This window comes from Lipophrys pholis, assembly GCF_963383615.2.
Source record: "Lipophrys pholis genome assembly, chromosome: 9".
In the NCBI taxonomy this organism is placed as follows: Eukaryota; Metazoa; Chordata; class Actinopteri; order Blenniiformes; family Blenniidae; genus Lipophrys; species Lipophrys pholis.
In genome coordinates this window covers 21,471,430-21,490,821 of record NC_137639.1, presented here as the reverse complement: position 1 = coordinate 21,490,821, position 19,392 = coordinate 21,471,430, and the positions used below count along the sequence as shown (strand labels likewise).

General features: G+C 45.0%; 1 protein-coding gene across 1 annotated transcript; it reads left to right on the top strand.

The window, feature by feature from the left end:
* The first annotated feature begins 1,129 nt into the window (after window positions 1–1,129).
* atn1 (atrophin 1) lies at window positions 1,130–14,126 on the top strand. Its single transcript, XM_080470743.1, has 10 exons — window positions 1,130–1,407; window positions 3,258–3,393; window positions 3,885–3,986; window positions 4,459–4,578; window positions 4,770–7,597; window positions 8,190–8,406; window positions 8,540–10,073; window positions 11,370–11,513; window positions 11,684–11,864; window positions 13,353–14,126. Exons 2-10 carry the CDS (start codon window positions 3,367–3,369, stop codon window positions 13,384–13,386), a joined length of 5,187 nt encoding a protein of 1,728 aa, XP_080326869.1. The 5' UTR covers window positions 1,130–1,407; window positions 3,258–3,366; the 3' UTR covers window positions 13,387–14,126.
* The last annotated feature ends 5,266 nt before the right edge of the window (window positions 14,127–19,392 follow it).

Genomic DNA, 19,392 nt, shown 5'->3' with positions numbered 1-19,392 from the left:
ATCTGCACGCACGCGACACGAGGCTCCAGTTAGGTCGGCGTCATCAGCCTGCACGCGCTGTCGTGACGCACACCGAGCGGCAGAGGGAGCGCGAGCCGGCAGTGTCCATGGATATATCTATGGCAGTGTCTCGCGGCCCTGGCTGCTGCTGCTGCTGCTGCTGGTGATGATGATGAAGGTGATGATGAAGGTGGGGAAGCTGGAGCCGCGCAGGCGCTCTGCACACAGTCTCCGGGTTGCCATGGATACCACACAATAGGAGACGGGACAGGGGGCTGCGCGAAGGGGGAGAGAGAGAGAGAGAGAGAGAGAGAGAGGGGTCTGCAGAGCCGCTTGACTGGACACACCGGTGCAAGCTTTTCCCAGACAGACCAGAAGCTGCTGCACACACACACACACACACACACACACACACACACACACACACACACACACACACACACACACACACACACACACTGACTCTTGTACGCTTTTTCAATTGTTTAATTATCGCAAACGAGTTGTGGGAGCGTCTTTGTTAAATAGCCCACACTTTTATTTTATTTTTTTAAATATATGAATAGTGGTGAAATTGTGTGTTTTAAAGACCCCATGTGCGTTCGCCGAGTTGAGCTGCGGGTTCGATGTGAAGCCCAGAGGAACAAAGGCCTGCAGGACGTTTGGTTTCTCCTCCGGCTGGACAGTTATTCAGCCTCCATACAGTAAAGGTGACTCTGGAGGGACTCGGCAACAGAGCCGAGAAGAGACCCTCCCTCCAGATCCCCTCCCTCTTCAGAGTTTTGGCCCTCTCCCTGCGCCTCTCTTCCTCTTTCTCCCTGCTTCACTACTCCCTCCTTCTCCTCCTCTTCCTCCTCCTCCTCCTCCTCCTCTTCCAGCCTCCCCCTCTTCTCCTTATGCAAATCACGCCTTCTCCTCTCTCCCTTTCTCTCACCCGACGTGCATCCCTCTCTCCGGCTCACCCCTCCGCGAAAAATTGTGACTGTAAGACCGGAGAGGAGTGTAAAAAAAAAAAAAAGTGCAAGTCGTCTTAAGAGGAAGAGGGGGGAGTAGGTAGGGTGGGAAAGGGGGGGGGGGGCAAGAGAGGAAAAAAAAAAGGGGCGAAAGGGGGTGGGGAAGAGGCTAGGGTACGCATCAATTTGTACAGTCTTCACTTGGCACCCCTGTTTTTTTTTTTTTTTTCTTCTTCTTCTTCTTCCTCGTCCTGCAACGAATAGCAGGAGATTTCTTCTGCATTATTGTTATGGTCGGAGCCCGTTGCAATATGAGCCAGCAGAAGCTCGTGTTGACAGACGCCCGGGCTCTGAGGTGTGCGTGTCAGCGTGCAACATAAAACGACAAAACAGAGGGAGAGAAAGGAAAGAGGGAGAGAGTGAGAGTGGGAGCACGCATCGCTGGATATTATAGGTAAGGAGAAGGAAAATGGATGCTTATACTTTGCATTTTGGAGCTGTTCCTGCTTGGCCACGTTTGTGCTCTCCCTCCCCGTTTTTTTTTTTTTTCCTTTGTGCGTTAATGATCATGTTACTCCTGCGTTATGGTTGAATTGTGCCCCGGTGAATTAATGTTAATAAGAGTGCACGACGCGCACCCACATTCCAGAGAGGAGAAGGGAGAGCCGGTGCGAAATGCCATGATTCGCCATTTCCATATCATCTTTCTTTCTTTCTTTCTTTTTTTTTTTTTTTTTTTTTTTTTTTTTTAAGATGAGCAGGGTCTGGAAAACAGCCCTGCCACAGGCATCCATTCTGATCGTGAACATGTATGTGCTGCTGTGCACGACTCTCCTCCGTCGTCGGGTTGGATGGACTGTGCTCCGCCGTGGTAGTCTGCGAGAGGCTTCACGGGAGCAGCTTTTGGCCGGTCTCCTCTCTCTGCATGTGTATCAATAACATTCGCAGGAAGAAAGAAGAAAGAGTCGTTGCAGTGCCCGCTCGCCGGTGATGTAAGCAGAGCAACTGCATGCTGCTGCTTTGCATCACATGCAGTGGCCAATTTGTTGATAATGCATGTGCTGTGTTTTTTTTTTTTTTTTTCTTCTTCCTTGCTCTCCTGTGCAGTGGCAGTAGAGGTGTTAACGCCGCTGTATGCTGGTGATGTGTTTGCGTCCTAGTTGTTTACTGACCATGGTCAAGGACCAGCCAGTGGACCATAGACAGAGGCCGGTAGCAGCCACCTGTAACTGAGAGGCATTGTGTACAGAAACCCAGAAGGGACTGGCTGTTTTCTACTCCTGTGTCATGAACTTAGTCATGTCTATGTTAATTAGGGAGGGGGGGGGGGGGGGGGTGTATACACTCTACATCACCTCCAAATATGTTGTTCTATTTCCATTACAGATGCATTGTAAGGATCTTGTTCCTAAGACTGAACTAGTCACTGCAGCATGCTCTAATTAATGCATAGCCATGTGCTGCTACAGGATTTACAGGCGATTGGTTGCTTTGAATAAATGTATTTACTCATATTTACTGCTACCTAGCAGAGTGTGCATTAGCTGTGCTAACTGTTCTTTTTTCATCCGGCAGTGTGCACTATTTATAACCTCATTCAATATACATGAGCCATTTTTTTCACCATAGTGGTACATGAATGAATGGATTAGATGGGCCCCTTCAAAGTAGCCCACCGATGTTGTGAAGCATAGCCACATGGATAAATGATCTTGACATTGTACATTTCCCCTAATGGCTCGCTGGATAAATAAGCATGCAGTTCTGCTGGCCATAACCAGGTCATGTGGGTTAACCACAAGTGGATGTGGGTTGGGGTTGTTGTAGTGAAGGTGGAAGGAGGGGGTGTGGCCCTATAACCCCAAGATGTTCGCTTGACTTCCCCTTCTTCTGCAGACTGGGATCCCAAAATGTAGTCTACCAATCAGCAGGTTTTTGTGTCTTTACATCTATTATCTGCGCTTTGGTTAAACTTAAATTGGTGTATCCCGCCAGTGAGACCTATTGTGGGTGAAAACAGAAGGCACCGAGGAGACTGTTGTCGGCATAGTGAAAAGCAGTTGTGTCGGTACAGTGTGAAGTATGCTGGGATTTTTGAATGTTGTAACTGTACTGTAGCAATTGTAAACTGGTATGTTTTGCACGATGTTACAAAAATTCCTGAACTCAACACTCAGTGCAGATAAGTGATGTTGTTTATTACGGCATCCCTTCCTGAACCAATGCTTCATGCCAAACATTGAGCTCTCAGTGGGATTCCCATGCAGACTGAATCATGCCTTCTTTGTTTATGCTTCTTCGCAGGTTTTCTGTAGCTCTCATGGTGTAACAAGCCCTGGTCAGTAAGCAACTGGAAGCAGTTCACTCCCTACAACGGCTTGTGTTGTAAAATGGACGCTATAAAGACGAAATTATGAAAACAAGGACACACAAAGAATCGGTATGCATCAGGCCTGCGTCTGCTCTTCACAATGATGTCAGGGATTGTGTACCTGCCTCATTCTTGCATGTAGTGCATTTAGTAGCCTCGCTGCATCATAATTACTTCATTATGTGATAATATTTCAAAACCGTCAAAATGTAACTTGTAAGCTTGGGAAGTCAACAATGTAGTCTAAAGAAGGCCGGTTTTATGTTTAAACATGACTCTTTCCATTGCTTACAATTAATTATCTGTGTGCCTCTGCTTTTGGCCCGTTCTTCCCTTCACCTTCCTGTCCCTTTTTATTCTACGGTTGTTATCCCTGCCACACTCCACCTGGAATTTATTTAATATTGAGGGGCCTGAATTAACTGTTTTTCCACCGTAATCATCATGTTGTCAAATTTAAACAAGCATATATGTTTTTAGTCCATTTTAACCATTTGATCCTTTCCTGATCCTCACCTGATGTTTTTTGCATTTTTTTTTTGCTCTACTTTGCTTTGCAGATGCCCATGCGCAGTGGGCGACGGCGGGGGGCGAGTGAGGAGAGAAGGGGCAGACGCCCGCACACTAGCCCCACTCGCTCCGAACGCAATGACAGACAAACGGTTAGAGCCTGTCCTATTTTTTCTTATTTTTTTTGCTGCAGCTGTAGTCACCATAAATTAACATGTATGCATGCATGAACAAGAGTCATGAGGAATAAAGAACGCTCTGTATATTGAATTGTGTGTGTTTGCTGTCAGTGCATGAGTCATCAGTGTGATTGCCACAGACGTACCCTTGCAGTGTCAGAATTGTTCGGTTGTGTGTTTTACACCTAGCACTTTGAAATCTTTGATGTTTAATGTTTGAGATTCCTGTGTGTGTGTGTGTGTGTGTGTGTGTGTGTGTGTGTGTGTGTGTGTGTGTGTGTGTGTGTGTCTGTGTGTGTGTGTGTGTGTGTGTGTGTGTGGTGTATGTGCGTGCGTGCATGTATGTGTGTGTGCATGCAATTTTGTCTTTGTTCTAAAAACAGATATAGGCCTATTAGGGATTCAAAAGCATCACTCCAGAATTAAAAGTCTTGTGTTGTTTTAGCAAAGAGGTGCTGGTGAGGAATTGGCTGGAAATCGCTTCAGTCGCAGATCACAAGGGCATGATTCATCAGAGAGTGAGGGGGAGGAACTTGTGTCTCCTCCAAAGAGGCAGAAAGTTCAGGTTTGTGTTACATTTCGTCAACTTGTTATATAAAGACCCATTATAAAGCTTTGATTCAGCTAAATTAACCAAAAGGCACTCTTTCTGACTAAATTATATGATCCACTTTTACAAAACTCAGCAGCCAATTTCATCGGATTCTCAACATATGAATTTTTCTTCATCCACAAATGATTTTTTGTTGTTGTCAGGATTCGGCGTCTACTCCGAACCCTCCAACATCAACACACTCGACTGACAGCTCAGCTCCTTCCACTGTCCCACCTCCAACCTCAGTTGCCAGCCAATCTCGTGAGAGTGACAACGAAGACGGCCAATCCCAGGGCAGCAGGAGTTCAGTGGTTGGGAGCCTGGCCAATAGCAGTAGTAGTCTGAGCAGCGGGCGGGATATAGACCAGGACAATCGTTCCTCATCTCCAAGTCTTTCCGCTTCACCTCTGGGGAGCCTGGACTCTGATTCCGATGGCCCCGACTCACCAAAGCAAGGAGACCGGGAGAAAAGTAAAGAGGGTGGAGCGGGGAAGATGGCAGTAGAGGACAGGAGGGTGCTACGGGAGGGGCGAGGGGAGGAATCCTGCACTGATGGGGAAAAGCGAGATGTGGAGGCAAGAATTGAGGACTGTTCATCTCTCAAACCCCCCTCCACTCCCTGCTCCTCATCCGGTTTGACTCCCTCGCTCCGCGGAGCAGGAGATTCATCAAATGACAGCAATAGTGGGAGGAAGTCATATTTCTCCTTGGACTCCAAATTGATGTGTAAAGTAGAGTATGGTGGACCGGTGTCTGTTGACGGTCCGCTCAGTGGCAACAGAATGACTCCCAAAGCCAACACACAGTGCGTAACCAAGACAACTATCTCCGGAGGGGAATTTTCCCACAATAGTTCCAACCTTCAGCACTCATTGCCCCCACCGCTTCCTCCTCCACCTGCCCTGAAGCCCTTGGAGCTTGGGGGACAAAACCTGCCTGCTGAGGTTAAGATAGAAAGAGACAAAATAGAAAAAGCAGACAAAGTCATGGAAAAGACTCAGTCCACCCCTCCATCACTACTGCCACAGAGCAGCCCCCAGTCCCAGTCCCAGCCTCAGACCCAGCCCTCCACCCACCCTCACCACTACAGCTCCACCGGCTGGCAGGGTGGCACAGCAACTGGTTGCCCGGGGAGCTGGGGCTACACCCGTTACCCTGGCAACCATCACCCACACCAACCACAGCACCAACCGCCAGTGCAACAGCAACAACTTCCCTCTGTTTACAACCCTCCATCCTCTCGCCACTCCTCCTCCCACCTCTCTTACCTCCCCCATCCTCACCCTCACCCCCACAGGGAGTACCTTCCCAGGTACGCTGGAGGGGGAGGGGACCGAGAGAGGGGGGCTGCAGGAGAGAGGGAGAGGGGAGTGAGGGGGGAGTGTGGGGGGAGGGAAATCAACCGGGAGTTTTCTACTCCAATTGGCAACAGCAGCAACAATGGTAGCGGGGGAAATAGCAATAGTGCTTGCGGTGGGATGGGTGGGCCCAACAGCATACAAGGTAGGGACTTTGGGGGTCTACCAGCCAGTCAAAACCGTGAGTTTCAAGGTTCAGCAAGAGATGGGCCAAATTTAGGTCCAGAAAGAAGAGACTTTGGTCCAGCTTTCAGAGACAGAGAGCGTGAAAGGGAACGTGAAGGAGGAAGGGAATTTAATCTGCCAAACCAAAACCAGAGTAGAGACTTTGGCCCCACTGGAACTGGAGGGGGGCATCCCAGAGACAAAGATGGAAGCAGATGGGGTGAGTTTGGGGGCCAGACAAGAGAGGCTGTAAGCAACAGTAACACTAACAGCAACTCCATTCCACAGGGGAACCCCCCAACTTCAACCAGCGGGCTACCTGTCACCCCCATGTTGAACCGTGACCCACCTGCATCACCCCAAAACAATCCCAGTCATTCTTCCCATTCTTCCCTGCCCCCACACCCCCACCCACATCCCCCAAACTCATCGAACCGGGACTTCCCTCCTCCCATGGACCAGGCACAAACGCCCTCCTCCGGAGCAGACCACTTTCACAGAGAGTATCCTCCCACCGGAGGAAAAGACTTTCCCGCTGGGGCGCCTCCTTCCACTGGCACAAATCGCGAGTACTTAAGCTCCCCTGGGGTAACTCCAAACATGGGACGAGAGTATTCAGGGTCTGGAGGAACCCAGCACCCCCACCCACCTCACCCCCACTACCCATCAGGGCCCAGAGAAAGAGAGAGGGACTCTAACCTGCGGGAGTCTGCTTTGTACCAAAACCGTGGCGGCCCAAATCAACCTCCTGCACTGTCACCGTCCTCCTCCTCCAGCCACCATGGACACCCATCAAATACTTCTTACCCTCCTCCGCCACCTCAATCTGCTCTACCACCACAAGCTTCCCATACGCAGCCTCCTACATCAGGTATGACACCTGGAGTACGTCCCCAACAGTACCAGTCTTCAGCTCAGACTCCACCAACACCACTTTCGCCCCTGTCCAGCCCTTCCACCAATCAGATGGGAGCCTTCTCATCTTTCCCTCCTGGCTCCTCCTCTGTAGCCAACATGCCCCTTCCCGCACCAGGTGTGTCCTCCAGCTGTTCACCTGGATGCCGCCCTTCACCTTTCCATAGCACTTTGAACAACCACCCTCCATTCAGTGGGACATATCACTCCAACGGGAACAGCAGTGGTAACATGGCAAACAGCAGTAGTAACAGTAGCGGATCCAATAGCAGCAATACCAACTCGCAGTCACTTTCGCCTCAAAACATCTCAAAGGGACCCCCTCCTCTTAGTAACTCCACAAACAGTAACAGCATCCCGACATCTGCCTCGAGCTCTGCTCTTCCCAGTGGAGATGGACATTCAGATTCAGGTCCGCCTCCTGCACCTGTCATCAAGGAAGAGCCAATAGAAGAGAGGGAGGAAAATGAAAGCCCACCGCCTGTGTTGAGAAGTCCCTCACCGGAACCAAAACCTGTAGACATTCCAATCCACGCCAGCCAGTCAGCACGGTAAGGCTAAGATGACATCTCCTAACAGAGAGCTGTGTGAATGCAAAACAATCCAGATGTTAGCATGAGCCTGATTCCCTTAACAAAAAGCCAATTAAGTTTTACAAGGGATTTCAGGATGTAGCAGACAATAAAATCTACAGCTAACTTATGATATTTGTTTTTATTATCAAAGCCTACAAATTATGCATTTCGCTATAAGTTAACCACACAATGCAAATATTTGTGTGAAAATAATTTGCACACGTTTTCATTCTTGCATGTGATGACATAAAGTCCCTACCATGGAATAACCTCACAAACCATGAGTGGAGCACTTAATTACATATCATATTTTCAGGAATAAATCGTTAAAGTCTAGTAAGCTAGTGTTAACTGTAGCTTTCATTGCAAGCCACAAAGCAAAGTCCATTCAAAAAAATCTACTTAATCCATTGAAATATTGAGTGATATTCAGGTTTGAGGACATATTCCTGCAGTAGTCTATTGTCAGTCCCCTGCAATTAACAGTAATGACAATCATTTGATGGCGATACTTACTCCTGATGGTTGTAATGATGATGTACTTTACTGCTTTCTGTCCTGATTCTAGGTTTCATAAGGTCCTTGACCGAGGCAGCGGGAACTCCTGCGCCCGCAGTGATGTCCTCTTCGTCCCGTTAGATGGCTCCAAATTGTGGAAAAAAAGGAATGAGGTGATTGAGAGGGCTCGTCGGGAGGTCGAACAGAGGGCCAGAGACCTGAGAGAAAAAGAAAGGGAGCGAGAGAGGGAGCGTGAGCGTGAGAGGGAGCTGGATCGACATCTACAGGTGAGCACATCTAGGTGATAATTATGTCAGATTTAATAGATTCAATGTAGATAAAATTGATCAGTTTAATGGGAGGGGAGGAAAGCAGATCCGAACACGTGTGATTTACTGTCTTCTTCCTTTTTCTCCTCAGCAGCAAAAGGACGTCAATGCTGCCGGCGGAGGCCGTCAGGCCTCCTCTCTCTTCTTTCCCTCCTCCTCTTCCATCATCCTGGACCCTTCGTCTTCCTCGGGCAACCATGTGCCCCATCCTCCCCCTCACCCCCAGCCTCATCATTCACATCCACATGCTCATCTTCCTCCGGCACACCATCTCCATCCCTCCCTCTCTCACTCAATTCCCCATTCGCTCCTCATACCGTCCATGGGTGGGGCATCAGCAGTGGTTGGAGGCCCTCAGGGGGCCCTGGGCATTGGTTTAGGAGGTCCATATTTGGGCCCTGACACCCCAGCGCTGAGAACTCTGAGTGAATATGCTCGTCCTCATACCATGTCTCCTCTCGGGGCGGCGAGTCGTGCACAGGCACACCATCAGCAAATGCACCACGGTCATCCTCACGTCCACCCGTCGTTCTTCCTCCCTCAGTTTCAGAATCATGCTTTAGCCCACCCACATCACCTTCCTACTGATGCAGCCACAGCAGCAGCCATATTGGGCTTTTTATACGGTGGCAACTTTGAAGGTGGACCAGGTGTTGGTGGCCACCCTGGGATGGCAGGAGGCCATGTACATGGAGGGATTGGGGGTGGGGGATTAGGAGGAGTCGGCTTTCCGCATGCTGTGGCCGCACATCGAGATCGAATGAAGCAAGGATTTGAATTTAAGAGTGATGAGCGGGTTTACCCACCAGGGTCCATACCCGATCCTGCGGCTCTCGCTCTTGCTCACTCTCATTCACACGCTCATGCGCATGCCAATGCCCATGCACACTCTCTGCTTCTTGGCGGCAGTGCAGCAGCAGCTAATGAGGTGTCACTTTATGGCACTCCTCCTCCTCCAGCTCCACCTGGCCCCCCGCACCTTCAGAACCCAGCCCTGGCCTCAATAACACGACCTCCCAACCCTCCTGCCCCACAGTCCCTGTCCAATCCGCCCCCTTCATCCCTCCTCCCATCTTCTCTACCCTCTCACCCTTCATCTGCCCCGCCAGCTGCCCCATCAGCCCCTGCAGCTCCTCCGCCAGCTCCTTCTCAACCTGCTCCTCCGACCTCCAATGCCGCCTCACTTCATCACCCGGTCCCCCATTCTTCTTTTCCCAGCTCCCTGTCCTCTCATCTGCCACCAGCCCCCGCTGCAGCCGCTCCCCCCGAGACCTACCCGACTCCGACTCGCTCTCCTGCCTCTTATGAACGAGAAAGGAGTGGAGAAAGAGAGCGGGAGAGGGAGCGGGACCGAGCAGCTCTGCCGGCCTTTGGGGAAAGAGAGCGGGAAAGAGAAAGAGAGAGAGAGCGAGAAAGGGGAGGAAGTGCTGGAAGTGGAGCAGGAGGAGGAAGTGGAGGCGGAACAAGTGGAGGAGGCGGAGGAGGCGGAGGAGGAGCAGGAGGGGGAGGAGGAGGAGGTGGAGGAGGAGAGAACCTGGGGCGCCTTCAGATGCTGAACGTGACGCCTCATCATCACCAGCATTCACACATCCACTCACATCTTCACCTGCACCAGCAAGACACAGGTACCAACTGCTACTAACAATGGTGTCTTTGTCACTATTAACTCTCATAAATGTATTGATATCACATGCGTGTTAACCTCACCAAAGTCACAGATTCTTTTTCTAAGTTATAACATTCACACATTCACTCTTCAGAGCTGTGGAAACACCATATAAGAATTGTGACAGAATTGCACTGCATGGCACATTACTTCATTAAATAAATGCAAACCGTCACATGTATATGTGTTCAAAAATAGCATTTTACATATTTTATATTATAGACCATATATTTAGTAATGCATGACAAAAGATTTTCTTGTGGTACCACTGACAAGCAGAAGGAATGAGACAATACTGAGATGAATGAAAGCACTTCATTCATCTCGACTCCAGTCTAATTATTATCTTGTATCTTTTTATGTCGGTGTCGCTCAGCAAGAAATGAAATCACTGTGACTGCAGGTGATGCTGGTTATTGTTTAGTCATACATTCAGACTTCACCTTTTACAATGTTACGTTCATTTTTTAGACATATTATTTTTACTAGACTGACACAAGGGAGCTTTTCATGTTCCACAGTTTAAAATCTCCACTTATGTTATACAAGCCTTAATACAAATCATCAGTCTCAAACAAGGTAAGATAGCCTCTGTAATTCTCAGGACATGAGAAATCAGCTTCATTTATGTTGATTTTTCTGTGCTGTGGTGCAGATGACCTTATAATGCATTTGAGATCAGGTAACATCAGGCTTGTGCGAAACTCTTCCAAACCCAACATTCACCTTTGTCAGATGTCTTTTTAAACCATGAACCAACCTCATGATCTGACTCTCTGGGTTCAAATACTTCAAGATTATCTGTGGAAAAAAAGAGAATTATCAAAAGCCCAATAGGTCCCCTGCAAAGATATCGAATTAAGAATTGAATTTTTTTTTAGACACGACTAAGTCAGGAACACAAGTAAATTAATAAAAAAAAAAACAGAATTGGACGGGGACTTTAAGACGTAAATAGTTAAGTGAGAGAAAAAATTTAAATAAAACTTTTACAGAATATATTTTGTGCACTAAGTGCTCAAAATTTCTGATTAACTGACAAGAAAAAATGTTTCGCCATGTTTGGTTTATTTAACTTTTTTTATTTTAAGAAGTGATTTGTTGAGCATTGCTTATTGTAATAATTAGCTACCGTGGGAGAGACTTTATGTTCTTCTATTGACAAAAGTCTTCAAGAGCTTTTCTACATTGTTACAAGATGCTTGGACTCCTATTAAATAATTCCTGTATTTCCTATTACATCACTGGCATCCAGCGGCGGGCGGGGTTCACCCCCTGATGGACCCGTTGACGTCGGGGTCTCCTTTGGCACGCCTCCCCTACCCAGGAGCCACACTCGGCACGCCCATCCTGGCTCACCCCCTCACTGACAGCGAGGTGCTCCGCCAACAGCTGTTCGGTGAGGAGAAGGCTCCTCGTCCATGTACTCGTTCAGTTTTCTTCTCTAAAAACAGAAAATGTTTATAATGAATCATTTTGACACCGGCAATGATGACTAAACGGCGTGCTCCTCCTTTCTTTGCCCCCTCGTGTCGTCTCCTGCGCCGGCTGCCTGTGTGCTGATGGTAGGCGCTCCTTTCCGTGACCTGCCCCAGGCTTCCTCCCTCACTGGTCCCATGTCAGCAGCCCATCAGCTCCAGGCCATGCAGCAGGCCCAGAGCGCAGAGCTGCAGATCCAGAGACTGGCCCTGGAACAACAGTGGATCCACCACCATCACCACCACTCTCTCTCCCAGGACGAGTATTACAGGTACAAAAATGAACTACTGTCCACTGTGTCTATCATTGTAGACAATGAATATGCCCTATCTGTAATTGTGCCTCAATTTTTGTTTATTTGGTTAATTTTTCTAAAATTAATGATATGTTCAACACTCAGAAACTTGGAAACTAGTGTCCAATCAGATCTTCAGGAGGCTGTGGGTATTTTTTTTGATTTCCTTTAATTATAATACACAAACAAAACTTGGAAAAACATTCAAATGCACTTTATTGATTTTGAAATTTACTTGAATGCATCTAACAAAACCTTTTTTGTGTTGTTGTTTTTTGGTATTGCTCATTATAACATAATTATGTCACACTGCTTTACATTCAAATAAATTCTAGAAAATAAAATCAACGGTCCCACAAATTATTTCTTAATTTCTTATTAGAACCTGTCTGCATTGACTTGGTGGGGTTAGGAGGCAGTAAAGAGAGAAACAAGCAGAACAGCGAGCAACAAACTGCAAAATGATTATCATGGGACAAGAAACCACAAATCCAGGCCTTTAAGTTTAGATTTTATTTTCTGGGTATTTTTGGTAGTAATGTGTGAAGACTTATGCATTGTCCTCAACCTGCCATAATCAAAAGGCAAACCTCAATCAAAAGCCAAGTTAATGTTTTCTATGTAGCTTCATTTATAGGACAGTATGAACTGGCTCCACTTAAGAAAATGGTTAATTTTACATAAATACACATAAAGTAGGAAGGCTCTACAAATATTACCAGTGCCTAGACTTACTGATATCACTTTCATAACTGAACCTGGAAGAAAATATTCAATCATATAAATGGTTTTGAGTCTTTAAAGCTTTTTGTCTTATAAACTATAGAGCAATGACTGTGAGCAAATATCATGGTGCAGCACCGTGAATGAATGAACAGTGTTAGTGACATTTTGCAGCCCCTGGCCTCCTCAGAAGCATCATAATCAGGACACGACATGCTATGGGTGATAAGTGGACAATCTGGACAGCGTGTCCCTACTTCTGCTAAATTACCGTTGAGAGGATCCCCAGCAAATTGTCTTTTGAGCTTATAAATCAGGCAGGGCTTCTACCTCTCATGCGTCAATAATTCCAATGCTTAACTCACTTTTCCACATATTAATTCGTTTATTTCATTTTCACAATAAAAGATAATGATATGTACAAAATACTTTCACTATGAAAATCTTGAAATTACTTCATCTAAAGCCCCATATCCTTCAGGTCTATTATGCTACTTCTAAATTTTCTTCATGTAATTTTGAATTACATTGAGTAATAAAATGTGTGTTATATTTCAATAAATCTCAATTTAAACTCCACTTATTCCCTTTTTAGCCATGATTTTATATGAACATTATAGGAAAACATGCTGAATGAAATTCTGATATTAACTTCTGTAAAAGCACATCACTGACAGTAACCACAGCTTCGCCTGAAGTTTGTGCGCCACACTAATGTGACTTTGTCCTTTAACTTCTCAGTCACCTGAAGAAAGAGAGTGACAAGACCCTGTGAGGGAGGGGCACGACGAAGAGCAGCATGGAGAAAACCACGCGGAGATAGTGTGCAAACGAAGAAACAAAAAAAAACTGCAGCAAAACAAAAGCACTGAAAACAATGAAGGGAACAAAGACCTTTAACAAAAGCTGGACTAATGGACGGGGAATTTGTCGAAGGAAACAAGACGATTTTGAAGGATTAGCACGACGAGGGAGGAAGGCGTGAAAATGTTGCACACAGCCTCTGCTGACTGCACCAGACTCCGGCGCTTTCCTGCATAATGTTCTCCAACTCCAGTCCTGTTTTTGTATTGTGCTCTGTACAGTATATTAGATGGGGCGGCAATAGTGAAGTACAGTATGTGTAAAATACTTGATGCCAGAAGGAATGTGTACATGAGTCTCTTTTATGTCATTGCATGTAGCTATAGGCGCTTATTCTGACCTGGTGGAACTTTTGGTTCTATTTTTAGTAATTACCCCCTCTTTTGTATCTGAGGGGTGTTGTATATGCATGAGACCAGCAATTTAGTGTTCTGTTATGTTTCTGATCAATAGTATTGTTATTATGATTAATGTCGTCTGTTTGTTGATAATGATATAATTATATATACAGCACATATTATTTGTATTATTTTTTTACATTTTCATGGTATGGCAGTCAGTTTTTATTTTTTATTTTCGATTTACCTTGTGAAACAAGATGCAAATGAAGGCAAAAAAATCTGGAAATAAATTATAATCTTTTTTTGCTAGTTACTTGACTCTTTATGTGTGCATAGCCCCCCCAGAGGTCCCCTCACATACATTCAGGCTATTTTCCCTGTCTTTGTTTTATACAAGTCACTCATGCACAAAGCATATCAAATTCCCCTCTCTCTCTCTCTCTCTCTCTCTCTCTCTCTCTCTCTCTCTCTCTCTCTCTCTCTCTCTCTCTCTCTCTCTCTCTCTCTCTCTCTCTCTCTGTCTCTCTCTCGCTCCTTTCCCCCCTCCCCCTCTCTTTTTTCTGACTCCCCTTCTTTCTCTCCATCGGGTCCCTCCCTCCCTCTCTGTCTTGGTGAGTGTAGCTAATAGGAGACACATGGGATGAGTGCGAGACATGGGAGTTGAGTCGCTCCACTGAACACCAGCCACCCTGTAGAGCGAGCATTCCTCGCCGCACTGTAAAAATGAAAAGAAAAGAAAACATATATAGAAAGAGAGAGTGGGAGAAGAGAAAAAGAGGAAGAAAGGAGGAGCTGTGAGAGTGTGATTTACAGACACTGCTGAGGGCTCAAGGCTGTGTGTGTGTGTGTGTGTGTGTGTGTGTGTGTGTGTGTGTGTGTGTGTGTGTGTGTGTGTGTGTGTGTGTGTGTGTGTGTGTGTGTGTGTGTGTGTGTGTGTGTGTGTGCGTGTGTGTGTGTGTGTGTGTGTGTGTGTGTCCGGCCAGAGGACTCGCCTTCAGACAGATATGGATCAGTGCATACGGCCTCCAACATTCTGAGACTTACTCAATCCTGGTTTCAAGATCCAACTAAACAAACTTCACATTATTCCACCTTATAAATTTCTTATATTTAATCTGGCTGAATTCATTATTTTGCACCTTCCTTCAACCATGCAATAAAAAGAAACAACCCCACTTTGATCTGACACTGATTGATAGCGTTACAATGACATATATAGTGTGTAGGACATGAGGTGGTATGTAGGTTGTGTGTCATTATAAGTCACCTTGAATAAGTATGCCAACATAATGTAAAGTATCTTCCAGCAGGACAAATCTGATTTCCGCGCTTGGTGACATCACATCTGGGGGTTATTCTTAGCACTCCATCAGTCCTTTTCTCAGGGATATACGAGAACATGTAGAAAGGTGTGGATGAAATACATGAGGGCTTTGTGTGAACACGGGTTTATATTTGATACAGTTCATGGTTCCACATGTCTGGATATTTTGGACGTATTAAAAAGGTTATTATTAGCAGCTGTTGTTTTCAAATCTGGGACAAATAATGTTTATTCTTTCGCCGTGATCTACTTTTAGTTCAGACATGGAATGTCAGATAACGTTTATGTCACAGAGTTTTGAAGAGCGTCCACGTGGTTTCCGAAATTATTTGCATCACGATTAACGACAAGGACCCTAATGTAGTAGCACAGAGCCGAGGATACAAGCATTACTCGATAGTACACGTGATCTAACGCATTACATAAATAAACTGCTTAAAATTCATCCCTCACTACAGAAGAAAACTGGAAGTCTAATGGACATTCATCCAACTTCTTTAGCACTGGATCCAAGAGAGTCACAAGAAGCTGGAGCTGATCCCAGCTTACAGACAAAAGGGTTCAGGTCACCAGGATATCACAGAATAAACACAGAGTCAGACATTCACACACACACTGACATTGACAGGCAAGGTTCATTTTGGAGTTATCAAATGCATGATTTTACTCTTTGGTAGGAGAACATGCACATTTGCAAAACCCGTGACCTTCAATTTTTGAGGTGAAAGTGTTTTTTACATGGCGTCTTGGATAGGTCTACAATAATAGCAAATATGAAATATGTTAGAGATGGATAGGTTGCCAGTCCATCACAGTGCAACATTCAAACAAGACACCAATTTACCAAATTAAAATCGAATAAACTCTCAGATGTTCCACCAAACAATCTCGAGTTCTTTGTTTGAATCACTAAAAGACTGTTCTCAATATTCTGCGTTTTCAAAAATATACATTTTGTGGAAATCAATCAATCGGTCAAACTTACTACATATATTCGGACGATTGACCCGGTCATAATAAAACAAATCAAGAAAGGACGAGACAAGAATGGAAAAAAAGAAATCTAAAATGAAAATCAAAAGTGATTATTGGTTTATAAAAACGTGGGTAGGGATCCAGGATATGTTTAAGAAGACAACTAAACAATATAAAACATTGAAATGAGAACATGAAATTATAATCTTATGCAGTGATGTCTGTGTAATGCCTGAGAACTGACAATTTGAGCCAGCGACTCCACTCTCTCTCTGGCTCCTGCATTAGACACACATGTACAATCTAATGAGATCCAGCCCAACAGGACGCTCAAATCTTCTGCTTTTAACGGAGCTAATAAGCTTCTTTTTGCTTGAGATGAGGGGGAAGGTTTTGATTAAACTTTGTATTCATTTCTGAGCTTGTAGTTTGCAGAAGTGTTGAGCTGGGCTGAATTATACTGAGAGTTTGGCAACCCCAATAACACACATGAGAGGAGCAGAATATTATAAACACCTTTCAGTATAATGCGATCCAGCTCAACAGCAGAGAACAACCCCAGAAATGAGCGTTGCCTTAGAAGTCATATTGTTGGAATATTTCATTTACACATTGACAAACTTGTTTTTTTTTTTCATATACCACACATTAATCCTGAAGTCACACTGATAAAGGGGAACTTCCACTTGAGCAAATCATTCAACATCAAATTCATCTTCAGGAGCATCGCTAAAGCCTCCCGCTGCTGCGGACGCTGCAAAAACGACACAATTGCTGGACGAGAAGTGACTGTTTTTTTTCACCTCCACTCCCCTGAACAATCAATCTCCTCCAACCTCATGCTCTCTCCAGTCTGGAGAAGACGATCCCAGTGGGCCACCTCAAGGTGTTGCAGAGCATCTTTAAGTGATTGTAAACAACAGACGGGGTGATCAGAGAGCGGGAGCTGGACCTGGGCCTTGTGTCTCACTCCACCGCACATCCGTTTAGCAGCATCCTGCCACCAACAGCATGACTAAAACCCATCTCTAAAACAAATGACCTGATTCATAAAACGTGTAGCAGCAGTGGTTTTGCCGGAATGAAAACAGACTGGAAGTAATTATGGATTTAAAGTCACACATTTATCCCAAACAACTGGAGACGACAAAAAGAACTGCAGCTACTGAAGATGTGATGATGTCTGTTTCACTCTCATCATACATGGAAGGTCCCACCTTGAACGGGTCAGAAAATGACACAAAATGCACTCATACTCTTCTGGTTACTTTACCAACCTTTTCTCCACAATTAAAAACTAAATATGCATATTTTATTTCAATAGTCTTCCTGCTTGATTATACCTGAATCCTCTGCAGTCATGTCAAGACTGCCCTTTTCCAAACAATGTGTGCACAATTGTTAGGCAAGTGAGTATTTTCACTTTATATCGTAATTTCTAGGCATAATAATCCGACTCCAAGCTGTATAAACATGAATGCCTATTGGATTTAAGCATGCCATATGATGCCCAAGGAGATCAACACCCTGAATCATGTGTGAATAATTATTAGGCAGTTTCTTTTTCCTCGGGCAAAACGAGCCAGAAAAGAGATCTAACAGACTCAAAAATTGTAAAAAAAAAACAACAAAAAAAACTAAAGTATTTTAGGGGGATGCAGCACTCTTGAAATTGCCAAGAAATTGGGGCATGATCACAGAACCATCAAATGTTTTGTTACAAATACCCAATGAGAAACATGTTGAGAGAAAAAGACACAAATTAGCTGCCAAAGGTTTGAGAAGCATCAAACATGAAGCTTCCAGGAACTCGTGATCCTCCCGTGCTGTCATATTCCAAAACTGCAACCTGTCTGGAGTGTCCAGAAGTACAAGATGTTCAGTGATCAGAGACTTGGACAAAGTAAGGGAGGCTGATGCCCGGTCATCTGGATCAGTTTGGGAGAAGATAAAGAGTTTAAAAAGACGTTCAAGTGTTTCATGTTGTGTGTTTGGATAGACAAATTTATGGACTCGACATATGTAGCTACTTTAGACACTGTAGACACTCACATGAATGTAAAGCTGTGAGACATTCAACCATATAAGACTTACATGGCAGTGAAAATGACTGCAGAGATCATCTTGAACATATTTTGTTAATTGGGAACTTGCAGAAACAACCAAATCACGAGTATGGAAGAAAAACAATCAGCTATCTGGAATAACATCTTGGTGACAGAGTTGCCTGCATCTAACCTTAGGTGGATCTGAAAAGCTCTGATGTAGCCACTGCTCTAAAGTCATTGAAAACGGTCCTTTATTTAAATACAAATCATGTGGAAAAACCTGCTTGGATTTTATTTAATGCAGAGGTGCAGCACAAAAAACTAAACAACCGGCACCATGTGTAGTGATACTTTATACTAACGTGAGGAGATAGTCAACAAAAGTCTGAAATCCACTTCTATACATTCTTGCCTAAAAATTTTGATTCTCTTTTGCAAATGTTCTTCGCTTTTTATGGACTGACAGTTGAAAGTTAGTTTTGTCATGGCCCATTTGGCAGAGACAACACTTTTTTGAGTGGTCATTGGAACGCTGGGGAGTTTTGCTGTGCTGCGTAATTTCCTTTGTTATGATGGATTAATGCGCAGTTTCATAATTATAAACATTCAATGTATTTTTTCATGTATTTTTCCAAACAATTGGGAATTTTCATTAACCAAACTATATAAATGCAGTGACTCTTGTGTCTAATGATGTATTTTTCCCTTTCCCTCCTGAATCTAAAGTGTTGGATGATCTTTACTCATCGGTATCGCACAGACGGCCATAATTATGAAGTAATAACTGACTTATTGAGTACAAGGCACAAAGTACTTCTTGGCTCAGGGGAGCTTCTGTCAGACTCTGAAACAGAAGTACTCCTTCATTGTCAGAACATATGATGCGACGTGCCGATGAGAGCGCTGGATCCAACTGGAACCACTTGAGATGCAGATTTGTCCAAAGACACAACCATTGTTTTGGACTGAATGAAGTGTGGCGTGCTGATAGATACGACAAATCAAAACCTTTTGGAATCGCCAGAAGTGGCTGTATTGATGGTTTCTCGAGACGATATTTGTGACTCAGTATGAAAAGCCAAACAATGATTCAAGAACTATTGCTCAAGATGACATGACGCTTGTGGCTGGTTTCAGAGAGAGAACAGACATGAATGGCAGCTCTTCACTGCACCCTGAGATCAGGACATACAAAAGAATTCACAGTGGCCAAAAACCATATGTTTGGC